The 21,300-nt window shown below is 37.6% G+C and overlaps 1 protein-coding gene across 1 annotated transcript; it reads right to left on the bottom strand.

The window, feature by feature from the left end:
- Positions 1-45: 45 nt before the first annotated feature.
- LOC107819839 (F-box/FBD/LRR-repeat protein At1g13570-like) lies at positions 46-3,329 on the bottom strand. Its single transcript, XM_016645989.2, has 4 exons — positions 3,097-3,329; positions 885-1,732; positions 642-800; positions 46-555 (listed from the first exon to the last, which is right to left on the bottom strand). The coding sequence occupies exons 2-4, from the start codon at positions 1,716-1,718 to the stop codon at positions 223-225; spliced, it is 1,326 nt and encodes a 441-aa protein (XP_016501475.1). The 5' UTR covers positions 1,719-1,732; positions 3,097-3,329; the 3' UTR covers positions 46-222.
- Between the last annotated feature and the right edge of the window lie 17,971 nt (positions 3,330-21,300).

Below are 21,300 nucleotides of genomic sequence, written 5' to 3'. Positions count from 1 at the left end.
GATGACGATGAAGAGCAAGAAAGGGGTTCCGGCAAGGTACGGAGCTAGAACACAACTTACGGGTTCGGCCAAATCCAGTAACTATTGTCCAAACCATGTATTTGTTTTAAGAAATTCATCGAATATGTACAACTTATTAAATTTAGAACTCAGTAACTTAAACAGATTAGATTTTCGAACCCATAACTTCAAATCTTGACTCCACCTCTGATTCCGGCCATCTCAACAACATGGCATTGAAGACCTGGCTTGTTCTTTTGACCATGGTCGGAATACAATTTTCGATGTAGGAGATGCTCGAGGGAAACGCATCAACTCCTCTGAGATCTTCAAGTATTGTCTTTCATTAACACTTGTATCGACCAAAAGGATAGCTTTCCGGAGTAAAGGAGTAGAGCCAAGAATGAACCTTACAAAGCGCGATTCAGTTCTTGAACCATGGAAATTTTTTATTTGCAATATTTGAAGGTTATTGAGTCGTCCTTGTGTCCTGCAGTCTGGTTCATCAGTAAGATTTACATCGACTTCCATGCCACCTTTCTTCCTCTGGCCCGACTAAAAGCAGTTTAAAAGTAAAATCAGTAATGTTTTCGGCTCTTTACTCGCAAAATGCCTTACAACTCATGAATTCAGCTACTTACCAGAATTTGAAGTATCTCTAAATTTGGAGAACTTCTAAGAATGCTTAGAAGCGGAGATATTTGATCTTCTCTGTCAAAATCACAATCTGATAAATAGAGACATCTCAATCTGGCGAGGCGCGTGGGAAGACTCTCTGCTCCAGTACCAGAAGCAAAAAACTAGACAGCAAATTAAACAACCACAAAAGAATAAGATTATAACATTATAAATATTTGCAAACATATCCATTTTTCGCAACTTACCTTGAGGAAGTATCTGCCCAAAATAAGATGACTAAGGTTTGGCCAGCTGCTAAGAAGATTCGTCAATTTCATTGCTTTATCTTGTCTGTTTAGTGAAACTTCGTCGTGTGATTCAATTGCAACTATCTTCAGCTTCGCGCATTCCATGAAAGGACTCAATTTTAAGGTGTCATTGCCACAGCCATAGAAACATAAACAAAAAAGGTTTGGGGCATATATATTCAAGAAAGGAAAGCCACTACATTGCGTAAAACGCAGTCTCTCAAGGTTTGGCATCAAGAGGGAAGAAGTTGCAGCGACTAATTCAAAAGCAACTCGCTTTAATAAAAGCGTTTTGAGTTTGAGGAAACCCCTAAAACTACAAGGCGGTCTGAAAATGCAGTTCGACAGGACCAAACGTTCTAGTCCTACACTGTACACATAGGAAGGCAATTCATAAGGAGCATTGACAGTGTTTTGATTCTGAAGAGTGAGATCCACGAGACCGTTTGTTGACAAAAATAGCATCCATTGATCGACAACTGAGTACTGAGAAGAATGTATAACTGAAATATCTACGAGGAATATCTTAATGGCTCCATGGTGCTGCAACAGAATTGTACTAATGATGTCTATTGTGTTTGACGCCATTCTCTTTGTGCAAAACTGTGTATTAAATACGAGCTTCGGGTTTGAAGCCCAAGCATATCTCCACGTACTAGACAAAATACTCATTTTTGCAGCATCTTCAATAGACATGTGATCCTGAATCTGGTGTATGACATTAATAGGAAGATCTGATAGTCTATCGATTTTGTCCCTTCCAACTGCAAGTCTGTTGCAGCTATCTGTCATTGTGATTACAAATTCTGGCCATTTGAACAAAATATGTAAGCACTTAAATATATCTGAGAACATATTCCAACATGCTGCAATTCTAAATCCAACTATTAATTAGAGTCAGGAAAGTAACTGCATACTTTAAAATGCTTGAAACCAATCCAGACCATGTCAAAGTAGCTGTTAGACCAATTCTCATTTTACCTTATGTTTGAACCACAAAATTTTTGCACTTGACTCATCCAAATATATAATCTAATCTACTAACTATCAATTATGCCATGAAGATGTTACACATATTAAGTTTGAGAAACAATAGATCCAGGCAGATCCAAGCTATGTGCATACTTTAAAATGCTTGAAACCAATCCAGACCATGTCAAAGTAGTGCATTTTTGGAGGATCCGACACGAGTGCGGCAACTGTTTTGGAAAGTCCGCACAACATAGGATCCAAGTATTGCAGCTAGAATTTTGTACTACACAAAATGTTACAAATCATAAGCAATGCTTTCTTCATTATAGTAGACAGACAATCCCATTATATAAAGACTCGGAGGTCAAATTGCCATGACATCTCTACACCTGAATCTAAAGAATGGGTAATGTATAACTCACCCCAAAAGCTAGCTCGTGAGGTGAGGATTGACCATGTAAGGAGACCATCCTATTCCTAAATATGGCGATGTGGGATTCAACACCCCATAAACAATGAATTGAAGTGGGCCTGACTCCGATACCCAGAGGCGTATTCAGGTTGATGAATATGGGTTCACGTGAACTCATACTCTTCTCCTTAAATCATGTATAACAATGCTATATTTCTTCAAAATTACTTAAATATATATATATATATATATATATATATATATATATATATATATATATGTGTGTGTGTGTGTGTGTGTGTGTGTGTGTGTGTGTGTGTGTGTGTGTATATATATATTGAACCTATAATTTCAAAAGTTTAGTGGGTTCATGATAAGAGACTAAAGTTAAACCCGTCAAAATATAAACTCTAGAAACACTTCTTCACAACACTGCACCCATCCTCTTGAAATCCTGAATCCGCCTCTGCCGATACCATGATAAAAAACGTGTTTTTTTCACTTTTGGCCCGTATCAGAAACTATTTATATTCGATAGCCGAAAAAATTAGATCTTGGGTCTAACTCAACCTCAAAAGCTAGCTCATAACGTAAGGATTGCCCAAAACCGTATAAAAATATCTCATCCCTAAAGAGCCGATGTGGGACTCAACAGTAAATACATATACAATCGAATAAACGTAATTTAACATTAGAAAGGGAGAGTTTTGGGCTAATTATCAAAAGAGAGATAGGGAGAGAGATTAGAAGAAAAAAATAAATAAAGGAAAACATACAATTTGATACCTTTAAAGAGGGGATGTAAATACGAATATTTGAGGAATTTGCTGCATAATGATTCTGGAGAATCGTTTGACGTTTGCTGAAACTCCAAAATTAAAGCTGAGTACTTCCATAAGTTCTGTTAACAAGCCAAAATCAGCTTAATTAAAAGCTAGGATTTGAGTTTGACCAATTAGTTTATCTTATTGTCTCTTACATACTTTTAAATTAATTTCCAATAGTATATGCTTCAAAAAGATCCTAAATAGTATTCTCTCGTCGTTTTTATCCTGGAAAATGCATGAATCATGCATGAATGTCTTTAATTTTTTTATTTTCTTTTGGGTCCAGGTGTCATTAATTTTCTGTATTACATATATTTATTGTTATGATTGGTAAATCGGGTAGTGCGGAATTTAGCCAAACAATGTTATAATGATAATAACAAAGACAATGCAAGTTGATAATAACGGCAATTAAAGAATATAAAGAAGACACAAATTTAACGTGGTTCGGTCAAGGTGACTTAAGTCCACAAGCGGAAAGTAGCAATTTCACTATACTAACAAGAGTACAAAAGAGTACAAAATTAGAGTAAATACTCTAATTAGTCCCAAATAACCCAAGAGAACAACCTCACAAGATCACTCCAAAGAAAGGGTGCACACAAGTGTTTCCCAACACTCACTCTCTTACAAAATACTCTATAATAAAATAAAGGAGGAGAAAGAAAGACAAGAGTAAAAAACTCTTGAATTTGTGTGTTTACAAATGAGGAGAAACTCCTCTATTTATAGCAAGAAATCCTTGGCCTAATAGTGGATATTATGTCATGGCAAATGTCATGATCCACAAAATTTGTTATAGTGAATATTATGTCATGGCAAATGTCACGAAAATTTGGCCCCCACTTGAGAAGAAGCCAAATTAATGGCCATATTACAAATCTTCACATTGACCTAATTTCGGCTTATATATAGTAAATTTGCTCCACCTTCTCCGCAAAAACCTCAATAGGCAAAATCATTCTTCATAAATGCCAATCAAGTTTAGGCAAAGCTTGAACTTGGACATTGGAAGAGGTTTTATGAACATGTCAGCAGGATTGTCTCTAGAGTTGATATTCTGAACAGAGACTTTTCCTTCAGCAATGGTTTCTCGGATGAAATGATACTTTATATCAATGTGCTTCGTTCTCTCATGATACATTTGATTCTTTAGTCAAGTAAATGGCATTTTGACTATCATATAAAATGGTAAGACCACCTTGGTGTGAACTGAGTTCCGCAAATAGACCCTTTAACCATAAGGCTTCTTTGATTGCCTCGGTCACTGCCATATATTCTGCTTCGGTAGTAGATAAATCCACTACATGTTGTAATATAGCTTTCCAACTAATAGCGCAACCACCAATGCAAAATATATAGCCTGTCAGTGATTTTCTTTTGTCAAGATCACCTGCATAATCTGAGTCTACAAAATCAACCAAAGTGTTAGTATTTCTTCCAAACTCCAAACGCGTGTTTGAAGTACCTCGCAAGTATCTGAGAATCCATTTCACAACCTGCCAATGTGCTTTACCAGGGAAAGCCATATACCTGCTTACTACGCTCACTGCTTGTGAAATGTCTGGACGTGTACAAAATCATTGCATACATAATACTGTCGACTGCACTGAAAAAAGGAACTTGTGCCATGTACCTCTCTTCTTCCTCTGACTGTGGGGATTGAGCAACTGATAACTTAAAATGAGCAGCAAGAGGGTTACTAACTGGTTTAGCATCTTTCATGCCAAACATTTTCAAGACTTTCTCCAAGTACTTCTTCTGGGTCAGAAATAGCCTATTGGCTTTTCGATCTCTTTTGATCTCCATGCCAAGGATTTTCTTAGCTGCTCCCAAATATTTCATCTCAAATTCACTTTTCAACTGACCTTTCAAATTGTGAATTTCTGTTAAATCCTTAGCAGCAATGAGCATGTCTCAACATATAATAATAGGTACACAAATGAACCATCATTTAACTTCCGAAAGTAAATACAACTATCATACATACTCCTCGAATAACCATGACCCAACATAAAGGAATCAAACCTTTTATACCATTGTCTTGGAGACTGCTTTAATCCGTACAAGGATTTCTTCAACAAGCAAACATGATCTTCTTTTCCTTCAATTTCAAATCCTTCGGGTTGATGCATGTATATTTGTTCCTCAAGTTCACCATATAAGAAAGTTGTCTTAACATCTAGTTGTTCTAATTCCAAATCATACATGGCAACGAAGGCAAGCAAGACACGAATAGAGCTATATTTAACAACAGGTGAGAAAATTTTATTAAAATCAACTCCTTGTACATGACTATAGCCCTTTGCAACTAATCGTGCCTTATACCTCGCATCTTTAACCCATGGAATGCCATCCTTTTTCTTGAAGACCCATTTGCAACCAACAATTCTTTTTCCTGATGGCGGCTTCACAAGAGACCAAGTACCATTCTTGTGGAGAGACTCAATTTCTTCATTCATTATAACCAGCCACTTGGCTGAGTCAGTACCAGAAACTGCTTCTGAATATTTTGATGGTTCTCCAATTTCTTCAGTTTTCTGTGCAACTGAAAAAGCAAATGCAACATAATCTCCAAACCTTAATGGTTGTTTACCTTCTCTTCTTGGTCTATGTTTGGCTATAGAATACTCCTCTTCTTCTAGTTCAACTTTAGGAGTCTCAACTTCAGAAATTTTAGCTTCTGTCTCAACTTCAGGAGTTTCAACTGTATTCTGCTCTAAAGTGATGAGCTTGGCTCAGAAGGAATGTCAATCTCAATCTCTACCTGGTTCTGTGTACTCTTTCCTTTATCTGTATTACAAGAACTAGAAGACTCTTTTCTAGAATGTAACATTGAGGATTCATCAAAGATTACATCTCCGCTAATTATAAATTTTGGTGTCGTGGGATCAGGATACCATAGTCGGTATCCTTTCACCCCAGATGCATACCCAAGGAAAATGCACTTTTTAGCCCTTGGCTCTAATTTTCCATCATTTACATGCATGTATGCAGGGCAACCAAATATCTTTAAATCAGAATAATTAGCAGGAGTACCTGACCACATTTCCTCTGGAGTCTTAAAGTTCAAAGGTGCAGAAGGAGCTCGGTTGACAATATAACAAGCTGTAGAGATAGCTTCTGCCCAAAAGACATTTGTTAACCCAGCATTTGAAATCATGCAACGAGCCCTTTCCAAAAGAGTTTTATTCATCCTTTCTGCTACACTATTTTGTTGAGGTGTCATCCTCACAGTACGATGTCGAGCAATTCCTTCATTCTTGCAAAATTCGTTGAATTCGTCATTACAAAATTCGAAGCCATTATCTATTCTAAGCCGCTTAACCTCTTTTCCCGTTTGCTTCTCAATCAAAACTTTTCATTGTTTGAAATTTAAGAAAACATCACTTTTATTTTTCAGGAAATAAACTCAAACTTTCCTTGAATAATCATCAATGAAAGTTAACATATACCTGCACCACTTTTTGATGGGGTACGTGAAGGACCCCAAAGATCTGAATGAATGTAATCCAAAGTACCTTTTGTTCTATGAATCGCTGGAGATTTGAAACTGACTCTTTTCTGCTTTCCGAATACACATTATTCACAGAAGTCCATATTTTCGGTACTTTGGCCACATAAGAGACCTTTTTTGTTGAGGATGGAAAGACCTTTTTCACTCATATGCCCCAATCGCATATGCCACAATTTAGTGATGTCAGAATCTGATTTATCTGATATTGAAACTGCAGCAGCACCTGTAACAGTAGATCCCAAAAGAGTATACAACGTACCAGATCTGCGTGCTTTCATGATCACAAGAGCACCATGAGAAATTTTCAGAACTCCACCTTCATCTGTGTACTTGCACCCAAGAGATTCTAGAGTGCCCAAAGAGATGAGATTTTTCTTCAAGTCAGGAATATGTCTAACATCGGTGAGAGTTCTCACCACACCATAGTGCATTTTGATCCGGACTGTACCTTTTTCAATAACTTTGCAGGCAGCATTATTGCCCATCAATACAACTCCACCTCCAATAGATTCATATGTGGTAAATAAATCCCGATTGGGACACATATGATAAGAACAACCCGAATCTAAAATCCACTCATTATTAGATTTGAAACTATTATTAGTTTCTAAAAAAATAGTTCCCTCAGTCTCATCAGCAGTTACATTTGCTTCGACAGTGTCAATAGTTTTGTGCTCATTTTTCTTTTCTGTATGTTTTTCTTTATTTTTTAATTTAAAGCATTGAGAAATAATGTGACCTTTCTTATGACAATATTTGCACATGATATTTCTGTATCTGGATTTTAACCTTGATTTAGGTTTCTCACTACTTGAATCTTTCTTATTGGATTTACCTCTTATGAATAAGCCCTCCCCTTGGTTGCCACTAGTTTTTCCAGTAATATCTCTATCTATTTGTTCTTTTGATTTCAAAATAGATTTGATATCTTTATAAGAGATATTATCCTTTCCATAAAGCATAGTATCTCTTATATGTTTAAACGACTGGGGTAAGGAAACAAGCAATAACACAGCTTGATCCTCATCTTTGATTTCAACATCTATGTTACTTAAATCCATAAGAAGAGAATCAAAAGTATCAAGATGTGTAAGTATAGAGGTACCTTCAGCCATACAAAAAGTGTAGAGTCTTTGCTTTATGTAAAGCATATTTTCTATTGTTCTTTTCATATATAGGGTTTTAATTTTTTTCCATATGCCTTTGGCTGAGCTTACTGCTGCAACTTCAAGCAAAACCTCATTTGAGAGATTTAAAATAATAATTGCTTTTGCCTTTTTGTCTATGACGGCAAACTCCTCGTCCGTCATTTTAGCCGGCATCTTCTCCTTTCCTTGCAGTGCCAAATCTAAGTCATCCTGAATTAGGATAGCTTCCATCTTTAATTGCCACATTCCAAAGTTTGCACTTCGGTCAAATTTCTCAACATAAGATTTTGTTAGAGTCATTTTGGCTATTTAAACTAACCCGGTTAGATCTGGCTCTGATACCAATTTGTTCGGATCGGGAAACCAGGTAGTGCGGAATTTAGCCAAGCAACGTTATAATGATAATAACAAAGACAATTGAAGTTGATAATAACGACAATTAAAGAAGATAAAAAAGACACAAACTTAACGTGGTTCGATCAAGGTGACCTACGTCTACAAGCGGAGAGAAACAATTTCACTATACCAACAAGAGTACAAAAAAGAGTACAAAATTAGAGTAAATACTCTAATTACCAAATACCCCAAGAGAATAACCTCACAAGATCACTCCAAAGAAAGGGTTCACACAAGTATTTTCCAACACTCACTCTCTTATAAAATACTCTATAATGAAATAAAGGAGGAGAAAGAAAGAAAAGAGTGAAAAACTCTTGAATTGGTGTGCTTACAAATGAGGAGAAACTCCTCTATTTATAGCAAGAAATCATTGGCCTAATAGTGGATATTATGTCATGCAAATATCATGATCCACAAAATTTGTTATAGTGAATATTATGTCATGGCAAATGTCATAAAAATTTGGCCATCACTTGTGTCACGACCCGAAATTTCCCACCGACGGGACCGTGATGGCGCCTAACATTTCACTTGCTAGGCAAGCCAATGTTAGAGAATCATTAAACCAATTCCTTATTCCCATTCAGTAATTAACTAAGATGAAATATAATAAGTGCGGAATATCATAAAACTGTATTAATTACTGCCACCCGGATCTGGAGTCATAATTCACGAGCATTCTAGAATTTACTACAAGTAATAGTCTGAAAGAAATACAGTTGTCTGAATGAAAGAAACAGTAGAATATAAAAGATAGACGGGGACTTCAAGATCTGTGAACGCCGACAGATCTACCTTGCGTCTCCAGACAGCGAACCAATAGCAAAATCTCGATCAACCCGAGCCGGTATCAAGATCTGCACAAAAAGTGCAGAGTGCAGTATTAGTATAACCGACCCCATGTACTGGTAAGTGTCGAGCCTAACCTCGATGAAGTAGTGACGAGGCTAAGGCAAGGCACCTACAAATCAACATGTACAATTTAACAGTGTATATACAAATATCAGAAATGAAGAACTAAACAGGAAATGTCGGAAGGGGGACATACTGAGGGAAATACAAGATATAGAACTACAACAGAATGATCACCAGGCAGTCAATATATCATGAATCAACAGGAATAGTGAATACAATAAGAAAAAATGCACGGCATCACCCTTCGTGCTTTTACTCTCAATCTCACCATAAAATTAATAGAATATGGCACGGCATCACTCTTTGTGTATTAACACTCACAATATGGCACGACATCACCCTTCGTGCATTAACACTCACAATATGGCACAGCATCACCCTTCGTGCATTAACACTCACAATATGGCACGACATCATCCTTCGTGTATTAACACTCTCCCTTACCATAATGCAATGCATAAATAACAACAGGGAGATAGAATAACAAGTACAAACCTTACTTCAACATTTGGTTCCATAATATCAATCTCAACTTGAAATAAAAACTCAATTATCACCAGAAAGTCCGTAAACATAATAAGAACGATAAATTGAACAACGCTAGTATAACACGTAGCAATTAGGCATAGGAATGAGACAATACAAGAAAAATAGAGAAACATGGAAAATAGGTAAATTAGCAGTGCATAAGTACTCGTCACCTCACATATACGCCGCTCACATGAATTTCACTTAACAAGTAATCTAAGGTTCCTAATTTCCTCAAGTCAGGGTTAGACACAATACTTACCTCGCTCTGAAGGCCACTTAATTCTCAATCACAGCTTTTCCTTTGGAATTCACCTCCAAACCACTCGTATCTATTCAAAAATGACTCAATAATATCAAATATTGCTAAAGGAATCAAATATATTGCATAAATTAAATTTTTCAAATTTTCCTCCAAAAAGTCGAAAAATCGACCCCGGGCCCGCTTGGTCAAAACCCGAAGTTCGGACCAAAATCCATTTACCCATTCATCCCCGAGCCCGAATATATAATTGGTTTTGGAATCCGACCTCAAATTGAGATCTAAATCCCCAAATTCCCAAAATCCCTAGTTTCTACCCTAACACCTAATTCTACCATGAAAACTCTAGATTTTAGGTTGAAATTCAAGAAATATAATGGGTAATTAAAAGAAAATGGTTTAGAATCACTTACCAACAATTTGGGGAAGAAATGGCTCTTGAAAAATCGCATCTCGCCGTTTGGTTTTTGAGAAAAATGAATTTTTGGCTAAAATCCCGTTTTTGGATTCTGTTAAGTGCTGGGCGACAGTGTTCATCGCATTCGCAAAGGGTACTGGCTGCCAAGCCTTCGCGTTCGCGAGACCCAGCTCACGTTCGCGATGGTTACTCCCCCTGGCCTTCGCGTTCGCGAGGCATTGCTCGCGTTCACGATGAAGGAACGACTGACTCCCCCTCCTTAATGCCTAACACTACGCGTTCACGATGGGCTTGTCGCGTTCGCGAAGGGTAACGCCCCCATCGCTTCGCGTTCGTGACCAAGCCTTCGCGTTCGCAAAGAAGAAATCCCTGCCTCATCAGTTTACTCTTCGCATTCGCGAGAGGACCTTCGCGAACGCGAAGAAGGACATGTCAGAACACCTGCTACAGCAAAATACCAGATTTTCTAAGTCCAAAACATTCTGTGGCCTATCCGAAACTCACTCGAGCCCTCGGGGCTCCAAACCAAACATGCACATAAGTCTAAAAATATCATACGAACTTGCTCGCGTGATCAAATCGCCAAAATAACACCTAGAATTACGAATTTAGCACCAAATCAAATGAAATTTTCAAAAACACTTTGAAATTCCTATCTTCTCAACTGGACGTCCGAATTACGTCAAATCAACTCTGTTTCTCACCAAATATCATACACAAGTCTTAAATATTATAATGAACCTGTACCGGGCTACGGAACCAAAATACGAACCCGGTACTAATAATGCCCAACATTAATCAATTCTTAAAAATAATTAATTTTCAGACTTTTAATTTTAATCAAAAATTCATAACTTGAGCTGGGGACCTCCGAATTCGATTATGGGCATATGCCGAGGTCCCATAATTCGATACGGACCCACTAGGACCGTCAAAATATGGATTCGGGCCCATTTACCAAAAATATTGACCAAAGTCAACTAAAATCAACTTTTAAGGCAAAAATACTTATTTTCATTAGTTTTCAACATAAAAGCTTTTCGGAAACCTGTCCGGACTGTGCACGCAAATCGAGAAGGGTAAAAATGAGATTTTTAAGGCTTAAGAGCACAGATTCGAGTTCTAAAACATAAGATGACCTTTTGGGTCATTACAATCTCCACCTCTAAAACAACCGTTCGTCCTCGAACGGACATAGAAAAGTACCTGGGTTGGTGAAAAGGTGGGGATATCTGCTCCGCATATCGGACTCGGACTCCCAAGTAGCTGCCTCAATAGGCTAACTTCTCCACTGCACTCGAACTGAAGGGTAACTCTTTGATCTCAACTGGCGAACTTGCCGGGCTAGAATTGCCACCGGCTCCTCCTCGTAAGTCAATTCCTTGTCCAACTGGACAGAGCTGAAATCTAACATATGGGACGGATCGCCGTAATACTTTCAAAGCATAGAAACATGGAATACTGGATGAACAGCTGCTAAACTAGGTAGTAACGCAAGCCTGTAAGCCATCTCTCCCACTCTCTCCAGAATCTCAAAAGGTCCGATATACCTAGGGCTCAACTTGCCCTTCTTTCCAAACCTCATTACACCCTTCATGGGTGATACCCGAAGTAACACTCTCTCTCCGACCATGAATGCAACATTACGAACTCTACGGTCGGCATAACTCTTCTGCCTGGACTGAGCTGTGCGAAGTCGATCCTGAATAATCTTGACCTTATCCAAGGCATCCTGTACTAAGTTTGTGCCCAACAATCGAGCCTCTTCTAGCTCGAACTACCCAACTGGCGACCGACACTGCCTACCATATAATGCCTCATAGGGAGCCATCTGAATGCTCGACTGGTAGCTGTTGTTGTAGGCGAAATCTGCAAGGGGCAGGAACTGATCCCACGATCCTCCGAAGTCTATAACACAAGCGCGAAGCATATCCTCCAAGATCTGAATAGTACGCTCGGACTGCCCGTTCGTCTGAGGATGGAATGTTGTACTCAACTCAACCCACGTACCCAACTCACGTTGTACTGCCCTCCAAAAGTGCGAGGTAAACTGCGTACCTCGATCAGAAATGATAGACACGGGCACACCGTGAAAACGGACGATCTCACGAATATAAATCTCTTCTAACCGCTCCGACGAATAGGTAACTGCAATAGGAATGAAGTGCGCTGACTTAGGCAGCCTATCCACAATAACCCATACGGTGTTGAACTTCCTCTGAGTCTGTGGGAGTCCAACAACAAAGTCCATAGTGATACGCTCCCACTTCCACTTAGGAATCTCCATCTGCTGAAGCAAACCACCAGGTCCCTGATGCTCATATTTTATCTTTCATAAAACTGTATTAATTACTGCCACCCGGATCTGGAGTCACAATTCGCGAGCATTCTAGAATTTACTACAAGTAATAATCTGAAAGAAATACAACTGTCTGAATGAAAGAAACAATAGAACAAAAACGATAGACGGGGACTTCAAGGTCTGTGAACGCCGACAGATCTATCTTGAGTCTCCGGACAGCGGACCAACAGCAAAATCTCGATCAACCCGAGCCGGTATCAAAATCTACACAGAAAGTGCAGAGTGCAGTATCAGTACAACCGACCCCATGTACAGGTAAGTGTTGAGCCTGACCTCGACGAAGTAGTGACGAGGCTAAGGCAAGGCACCTACAAATCAATTTGTACAATTTAACATTGTATATACAAATAATAGAAATGAAGAACTAAACTGTCGGAAGGGGGACATACTGAGGGAAATAAAAGATAAAGAACTACAACAGAATAATCACCAGGCAGTCAATATACCATGAATCAACCGGAATAGTAAATACAGTAAGGAAAAATGCACGGCATCACCCTTCATGCTTTTACTCTCAATCTCACCATAAAATTAATAGAAACGGCAAGGCATCACCCTTTATGCATTAACTCTCATATCATGGCACGACATCACCCTTCGTGTATTAACACTCACAATATGGTACGACATCACCCTTTGTGCATTAACACTCACAATATGGCACGGCATCACCCTTCGTGCATTAACACTCACAATATGGCACGACATCATCCTTCGTGTATTAACACTCTCCCTTACCATAATGCAATGCATAAATAACAACAGGGAGATAGAATAACAAGTACAAACCTTACTTCAATATTTGGTTCCATAATATCAATCTCAACTTGAAATAAAAACTCAATTATCACCAGAAAATTCCGTAAACATAATAAGAACGATAAATCGAACAACGCTAGTATAACACGTAGCAATTAGGCATAGGAATGAGACAATACAAGAAAAACAGAGAAACATGGAAAATAGATAAATTGGCGGTGCATAAGTACTCGTCACCTCACATATACGCCGCTCACATGAATTTCACTTAGCAAGTAATCTAAGGTTCCTAATTCCCTCAAGTCAGGGTTAGACACAATACTTACCTCGCTCTGAAGGCCACTTAATTCTCAATCACAGCTTTTTCTTTGGAATTTACCTTCAAACCACTCGTATCTATTCAAAAATGACTCAATAATATCAAATATTGCTAAAGGAATCAAATATATTGCATAAATTAAATTTTTCAAATTTTCCTCTAAAAAGTCAAAAAATCGACCCCGGGCCCGCTTGGTCAAAACTCGAGGTTTGAACCAAGATTCATTTACCCATTCATCCCCGAGCCAGAATATATAATTGATTTTGGAATCCGACCTCAAATTGAGGTCTAAATCCCCAAATTTCCGAAATCCTTAGTTTCTACCCTAACCCCTAATTCTACCATGAAAACTCTAGATTTTAGGTTGAAAATTCAAGAAATGTAATGAGTAATTGAAAGAAAATGGTTTAGAATCACTTACCAAAAATTTGGGGAAGAAATGGCTCTTGAAAAACCGCCTCTCACCGTTTGGTTTTTGAGAAAAAGGAAGTTTTGGCTAAAATCTCGTTTTTGGATTCTGTTAAGTGTTGGGCGACAGTGTTCATCGCGTTCGCGAGAGAACTGTCGCGTTCGCGAAGGGTACTGGCTTCCAAGCCTTCGCGTTCGCGAGACCTAGCTCGTGTTCGCGAGGCATTGCTCGCATTCGCGATGAAGGAACGGCTGACTCCCCCTCCTTAATGCCTAACACTATGAGTTCGCAATGGGCTTGTCGCGTTCGCGAAAGGTAACGCCCCCATCGCTTCGCGTTCGCGAAGAAGAAATCCCTGCCTCATCAGTTTATTCTTCGCATTCGCGAGAGCACCTTCGCGAACGCGAAGAAGGACATGCCAAAACACATGCTGCAACAAAATACCAGATTTTCAAAGTCCAAAACATCCTGTGGCCTATCCGAAACTCACCCGAGCCCTCGGGGCTCCAAACCGCACATGCACACAAGTCTAAAATATCATACGAACTTGCTCGTGCAATCAAATCGCCAAAATAACACCTAGAACTATGAATTTGGCACTAAATCGAATGAAATTCTCAAGAACACTTTAAAATTACTATTTTCTCGACCGAAGGTCCGAATCACGTCAAATCAACTCTGTTTCTCACCAAATTTCTCAGACAGATCTTAAATATCATAATGAATCTGTACCGGGCTCGGAACTAAAATACGGACCCGGTACTAACAATGCCAAACATCAATCAATTCTTAAAAATAATTAATTTTCAGACTTTTAATTTTTATCAAAAATTCATAACTTGAGTTAGGGACCTCCGAATTCGATTTCGGGTATACGCCCAGGTCCCATAATTAGATACGGACTCACCGGGACCGTCAAAATACGGATCCGGGTCCGTTTACTAAAAATATTGACCGAAATCAACTAAAATTAAGTTTTAAGGCAAAAATTCTTATTTTCATTAGTTTTCAACATAAAAGCTTTTCGGAAACCTGCCCGACTACGCACGCAAATTGAGGAGGGTAAAAATAAGATTTTTAAGGCTTAAGAGTGCAAATTTGAGTTCTAAAACATAAGATGACCTTTTGGGTCATCACAACTTGAGAAGAAGCCAAATTAATGGACATATTACATTTATATATTTCTCTTGTTTTGTAATGGCCGGTAGTTGTTTACTGTTAATTAGACATTATTTTAATTGGGGAATTCACTTAAGTAGCTTAAATTCATATCATTGCTTATAAAACCGGCCATCGGTGCAAATCTTGGTAATAGTAGTAAATATTCAAATGAGAACTATGAAGGTCGATCGAACATGGAAAAGGTTTTATGTGAATGTCACTTATACATGAGTTAGTCGATTCTAAGGGTCGAAGAGGTGAAAGGTTTCACATTAAGGAATTTATTAAATATATATACATATTAAATTTAGAACTCAGTTATTAACACTTAAAATCGTTATTTTGAATTCAGAAGTTATAAAATTGAAATTTTGGGCAGCTTCTGTTACTAGAAAAATCTGTCAAAACAAGATGTTTAACTTTAATTAGGTCAACTGCTAAGATGATTTGTCTAAGTTCATAGCTTTACTCTTATAAAACAACTGCATTCGATAGTCTATAACATGATGTCATGATCCAATTTAAGGGTGTCAGTGTCACAATCATAAGTTTTAAATTTAAAAGTTTTGGGACATTATTTATTTAAGACACAAGACCACTGCACCACATAAAATCTTATTAGTTCCATTATTTTATTCAAGAATTAGAGTTTTCTACTTTAGACTCGAGATAACTTGGACACAATTGGCAAAATTCATATCAGTTCCATTTGGTCATCTTTGAATAAAGTATAGTAGGAGCGTTAGAAAAAAAAAACAAGCGTAGTGGTTAAGTGTTCTTTAAAAAGTAGGTTTAGGTATAAATCTATAACGAATAATTACGAAAAAATAATGAACCAAACCTATATGTATAGAATAAATATTATTTTGTATAAGATTTAAACGCATAAGTATTTTGGACCTTGAAAAGTATCAACCGGGGAAGCTTCTCTCTACCGGTATTTTCTCCCTTTTAAATATAGGAATTCGAGGAAAGTAGAATGTTTACAACTTCGAACTTGCAATAAGTTCAATAATAGTGTTTGATTTTTATGACAATTTATAAGAACATGTTACTCATTTGGTTTAACTGGTTTTGCTCATATTATTATAACTTGCAGATTTTCAGTTTATCATTATATATTTTTTCAAATTTATGGAAAAAAAGACTTTAATGAAACGATGAAAATGAAGTTAATTGGCATGGTTAACATCTATCGCACAATTAATTCTTTTCAATTCTTCTTTTCTTGATCCATCTAAATTAAGTTTTTAGTTATCTAACATTCTATATTTGATATAACAATCTATATCGACAATAACTAAACATTCTATATAATGTATATGATGACGCCATATCAAATATATATCACACCTTTCGAAAAATCTGAAAAAATTACTTTTAGAACAACATACTAAATACTTAGTTTGTTTTCCTTTTATGTACCTAATAAATATATGTATATGCTAAATGGTTCTTAGTTATTTAGTTCCAGTTAGCCATATTTGTGTTCATAAATAAAAGCGGACCTACATGCTAGTTAGGGGCTCACAGGTACCCGTTAAACTCGAAAAACATTATGTATATGTATGTATATATAGGATATGTACCTTGAGAAAGAGATATATATTTAATAGGGCACCTTGATACCCAAAGCGTGGTTGGGAGCACTGGTCACATCTGTACCTTAGTTCTACTCTTTTGTGGATGACTGGATTCAAATCCCAGATCCAGTAATGCCTTATGTTGATTTAGCTTTTACTTGAACGACTTATTAGTCCAGATTTCTTCACTTTTTAATTTTTTTTCCTTATAGTTTCCGCCCCAATCACTTCTTTTTTTCTTTTGATTAAACCCCTCAAAAAGTCATTAACCCAATTTTTTTTCTTATTTCTTTATTTTTCGCCCCTCATCCCCTATTTTTTTATTTATTAACCCACTCTTTAAAAAGTGACAAATTTACTTTTCTCACATGCAAGAGCTGAACTTAGCATAACCATCAAGTTTTAAGAGAGTTGTCTGCCAAACTTTGTAGCTAGTAGTTGGCATTGCGTCTTGACTATGTTAAGATAGTGGTGTCCCGGTACCTTCGAAATCCTAGGTACGTCTCTGGTTCATGTCATATTCAAGCTGAAAAGGACCGAAATTCAAGAATTGTGTACAAACTTTTTGACGCACTAGTATCTTAGTTAGAGGTATCATGATCAGAGGGAGAGGAAAAAGAGTCAGAATCTTCTCTGTCTAATTCCCCTATTGGATCTTGGGCAAATGCTATTTGTTCTTCGATTAAGCCATGACTTTCCCCCTCTACCTTCAATAAATCTTCATCCAACTAATTCTCATCGGCAACTAATAAACCACTATTTACCATTTCATCATTTGCAATTAAACCGTTCAAGAAATCATCTTCATCATTCTTCATCTTATCATAACTAGCAATGACATTATTCAAGAAGCCATCTGCATCATTGTTGTTAATCACGTTATTACACCTACTAAACCATTTAAGAAACCATCTTCATTCACATTATTAGTATCATTGTCTACCATCAAGTCATCAGCAAGTTCATTCACATTATTAGCATCATAGTTTACCATCAAGTCAACTGCAATAATGATAAGACCATTCAAGAAATCATCTTCATTCATATTATTAGCATCATTGTTAAACACCAAGTCATCGGTAAGTAGAATTTCATTCAAGAAATCATCTCCATTTACATTATTAGTATCCTTATATACCATCAGGTCATCTCCCATTACATCACCATTCAAAAAAATTATCTTCATTCACATTATTAACATCATTATTTATCATCAACTCATCTATGACGATATCACAATTCAAAAAATCATCTCCATTCCCATTATTAGCATCATTATTTATCATTAAGTCATCTCCCACTACATCACCATTTAAGAAATCATCTTCATCATGGTTAGCGATCAAGTCATCATGAGCAGCCAGCAAATTCAACATGCTTGTGATGCTTCCAACACTCGAGTCATGGGAGTCAGAACCTTTAGAATTTCGGAAGTGGTGGGATTCTTAGGGTGGGGTTACTCAACATGCAAAATAAAAATATGTTGGTGGAACTTTAGGCAATTAAATATTAACCGACCTATATCCCCGAGCAATTTGGCTTGAATCCTAAAATTAAAATATATTAGCCCAACTAATTAAATTTTATTGGCTAGTATCATTGGACTAGGGGTGTTTAAACTGAACCAGACAACCATACCAAATCAAAAGGTCAAACCAAATCAATTAAAAAATCTGATTAGGTTTGGTTCTGCAACGAGCTGGCCGATCATTATGGAATTTGGCATTGCGTTTGGTGATTTGAAGTCTTGAATAGGTTCACATGATGTATTACGACTTGCGTGCATGGTTAATTTGGGTCCGGAAAGATTTCAGAGTGATTTGGAACAATTAGTTCCTCGTTTGGAAACACAAGTTACAAGAGCTGGCCAAGTCTGATTTTTACGTATTTGACCTCGGATCGGAATTTTGATGGTTTTCTTAAGCCCGGATGGTGATTTTGGACTTGGTCGTACGTCTAGATTTGAATTCGGAGGTGTCTAGGTTGATTTGGCTCAAATTCGCGAAAGTTGAAAGTATGATGGCTTTGAGAGTTGATAGGTTTGACCCATGGTTGAACTGGGATTGGTTGGTATAATCGGACGGGATCCCGGGGGCCTCTGGTGCGATTCAGGATGGTTTCAGACCATTTCAAATGGTTTTTGTATTGCTAATTTATGGTGTATTTATTGTGTTTCGCGATCGCGGGTGGAGCTACGCGATCACGAAGAAGGTTTTGGGGCAGCTGGCTGATTGTTCATCGCGGTCGCAGAGAGCTCTCACATTTGCGTAAGGTGGTGGATCTGGCTCTCGCGTTTGCAATTGGGCGTCCGCGATTGCTGAGTGTTGCTGGAGGAAGCTAGCTCGTTAGCTTACGCGTTCGCGGTAGGGGGTAGCGTTTGCACTTCTCTGGTTCACTGGCTTTCGTGATCGCGGGGCACAGATGCAATTGCATAGTGCATTTTTGGGCAGTACCACTTTATTCTTCGCGATCGCGATTGTATTTCCGCGATCGTGATGTATATCACTGGGCAGACTCATTAAATATTTCATTTCAAGGGCTTTGTGTTATTTTATCATATTTTGAGATTTGAAACTTGGATTTGGGCGATTTTGGAGGGAATATTCATGACTTGAATTGGAGTAAGTATTCTTAACTCGGATTTGGTTATTATTCATGATTCCATCCTTTATTTTTAGCATTTAATTTATGAATATAAGTGAGGAAAATTGAGAATTTAGTAAAAAAAATTAAATATAATTTAAGGATTTGAACCTCGATTCAAAGTCGGATTGGAATGAAATTGGTATAGTTGGACTCATATTCAAATGGGTGTTCGATAGTTGTGAATTTTGTCGGGTTCCGGGAGGCGGGCCCGGGTTGACCTTTTGGGTTGACTTTTAAATTTTTTTTCAAAATCGAAGCTTTATTATTCGAGGTTGTTTCATATGGCTTTTATTGATGTTATTTTGGCTAGATTCGAGCTGTCCGGAGGTTGATTCACGTGGGGAGGGATTTTATAGTATTGATTTGGCTTGTTTGAGATAAGTTTCTTGCCTAACCTTGTATGGGAGAATACTCCTTAAGATTTAGCCTTGATTGCTTATCTATATTATGTGAAAAGCGACGTATACATGAGGTGATAAGCGTGTACACGGGTGCTATATGTGGCTTTGTGACCGGGTTGGACCATAGGCTATTAATAAGCCTTAATTTAATAAAGTAACTTATATAAAATATGCTAACACCACTTTGGAATTACATAATCATGATCGATATATTTGAATTAGCCATAGTCATGCTTTATTTATTGAGCACTATCTGCACCTTTATCTTATCGTCATCTCCTTGTGTATTTTGTTGATAGGATGTGATTTTATGTCGTGATAAACCTATGGTGTTATCGTTTTGTGATATTGTGGAACATTTGGCATGTTGTGTGGATTGTTTGTTGTTGTGCGGAGTATAAAGATGGCATTTCACTATTGTTGATTGTGCGGAGCGATACGGGTGGCCATTGTGATATTGCCTGGGCAGTACGACACGGGTGGCTATTGTGATATTGTCTGGGCATTTCGATACGGATAGCTATTGTGATATTGTCTGGGCATTGCGATACGGGTGGCTATTGTGATATTGTCTGGATGGAGCGATATGAGTGGCTATTGTACTATTATCACGACGAAGTGATATGGGTGGCTATTGTAATATTATCAGGGCGGAGTGATACAAGTGACTATTGTGTTATTGTGAGGGCGGAGTGATACGGGTGGCTATTGTGTTATTGTTGGGAGCAGAATGATGCGGGTGAATATTGTATTATTGTCAGGCATAGTGATACGAGTGGCTATTGTTGTTGTGATGATAATATGGGCACGAGGTGCCATTTGTGTGAATTTTCTTGTGATAATTTATTGTTGAAATTGAGCCTTTACTTGTGTTGAGATGTTAACACTTATTCTGATGAGGTTATTATTATTGTTTTGTGTTATACTTTTGTTGTCATTCTTGATTTATTGCACAAGCTATTTTTGACTATTGAGTATCACATGACTTGACCTCGTCAATATTTCACCGAGATTAATCTTAATACTTATTGGGTACCGACCGTGGAGTACTCATTCTATAGTTCTGCATAGTTTTGTGTAGGTTTAGGTGTTGGAGGTAGGGAACCCAGGCAGTGAGAGCTTCATTGATCATGAGGATTTAAGGTAGAGCTGCTTTAATTGTCGCAGTCCCTTGGAACTCTTTCCTTATACCAATTCTTTATCTGAACAGTATTGTATTTTGAGATATTTTTATGTATCACTTTAAGGGATGTGACCCATTTGTACCTTCTTTTCTCTCCTCTTTGACTTTTCTTTTGCTCTTTCCCGTTTTTCTTTTTGTTTTCTTCTTCTCTTT

Source organism: Nicotiana tabacum, chromosome 13 (assembly GCF_000715075.1).
Source record: "Nicotiana tabacum cultivar K326 chromosome 13, ASM71507v2, whole genome shotgun sequence".
Taxonomy (NCBI): Eukaryota; Viridiplantae; Streptophyta; class Magnoliopsida; order Solanales; family Solanaceae; genus Nicotiana; species Nicotiana tabacum.
This window is presented reverse-complemented; position numbering and strand designations above follow the sequence as displayed.

What these genes read in the sequence shown, in the direction of transcription:
- LOC107819839 (XM_016645989.2), bottom strand. Translation starts at nt 1,718, where the DNA reads ATGACAGATAGCTGCAACAGACTTGCAGTTGGAAGGGACAAAATCGAT. An exon ending in TGGGCAGATACTTCCTCAAG is followed by an intron (nt 801 to 884) that starts GTAAGTTGCGAA and finishes TTTGCTGTCTAG; the next exon opens with TTTTTTGCTTCTGGTACTGG. An exon ending in TAGAGATACTTCAAATTCTG is followed by an intron (nt 556 to 641) that starts GTAAGTAGCTGA and finishes AACTGCTTTTAG; the next exon opens with TCGGGCCAGAGGAAGAAAGG.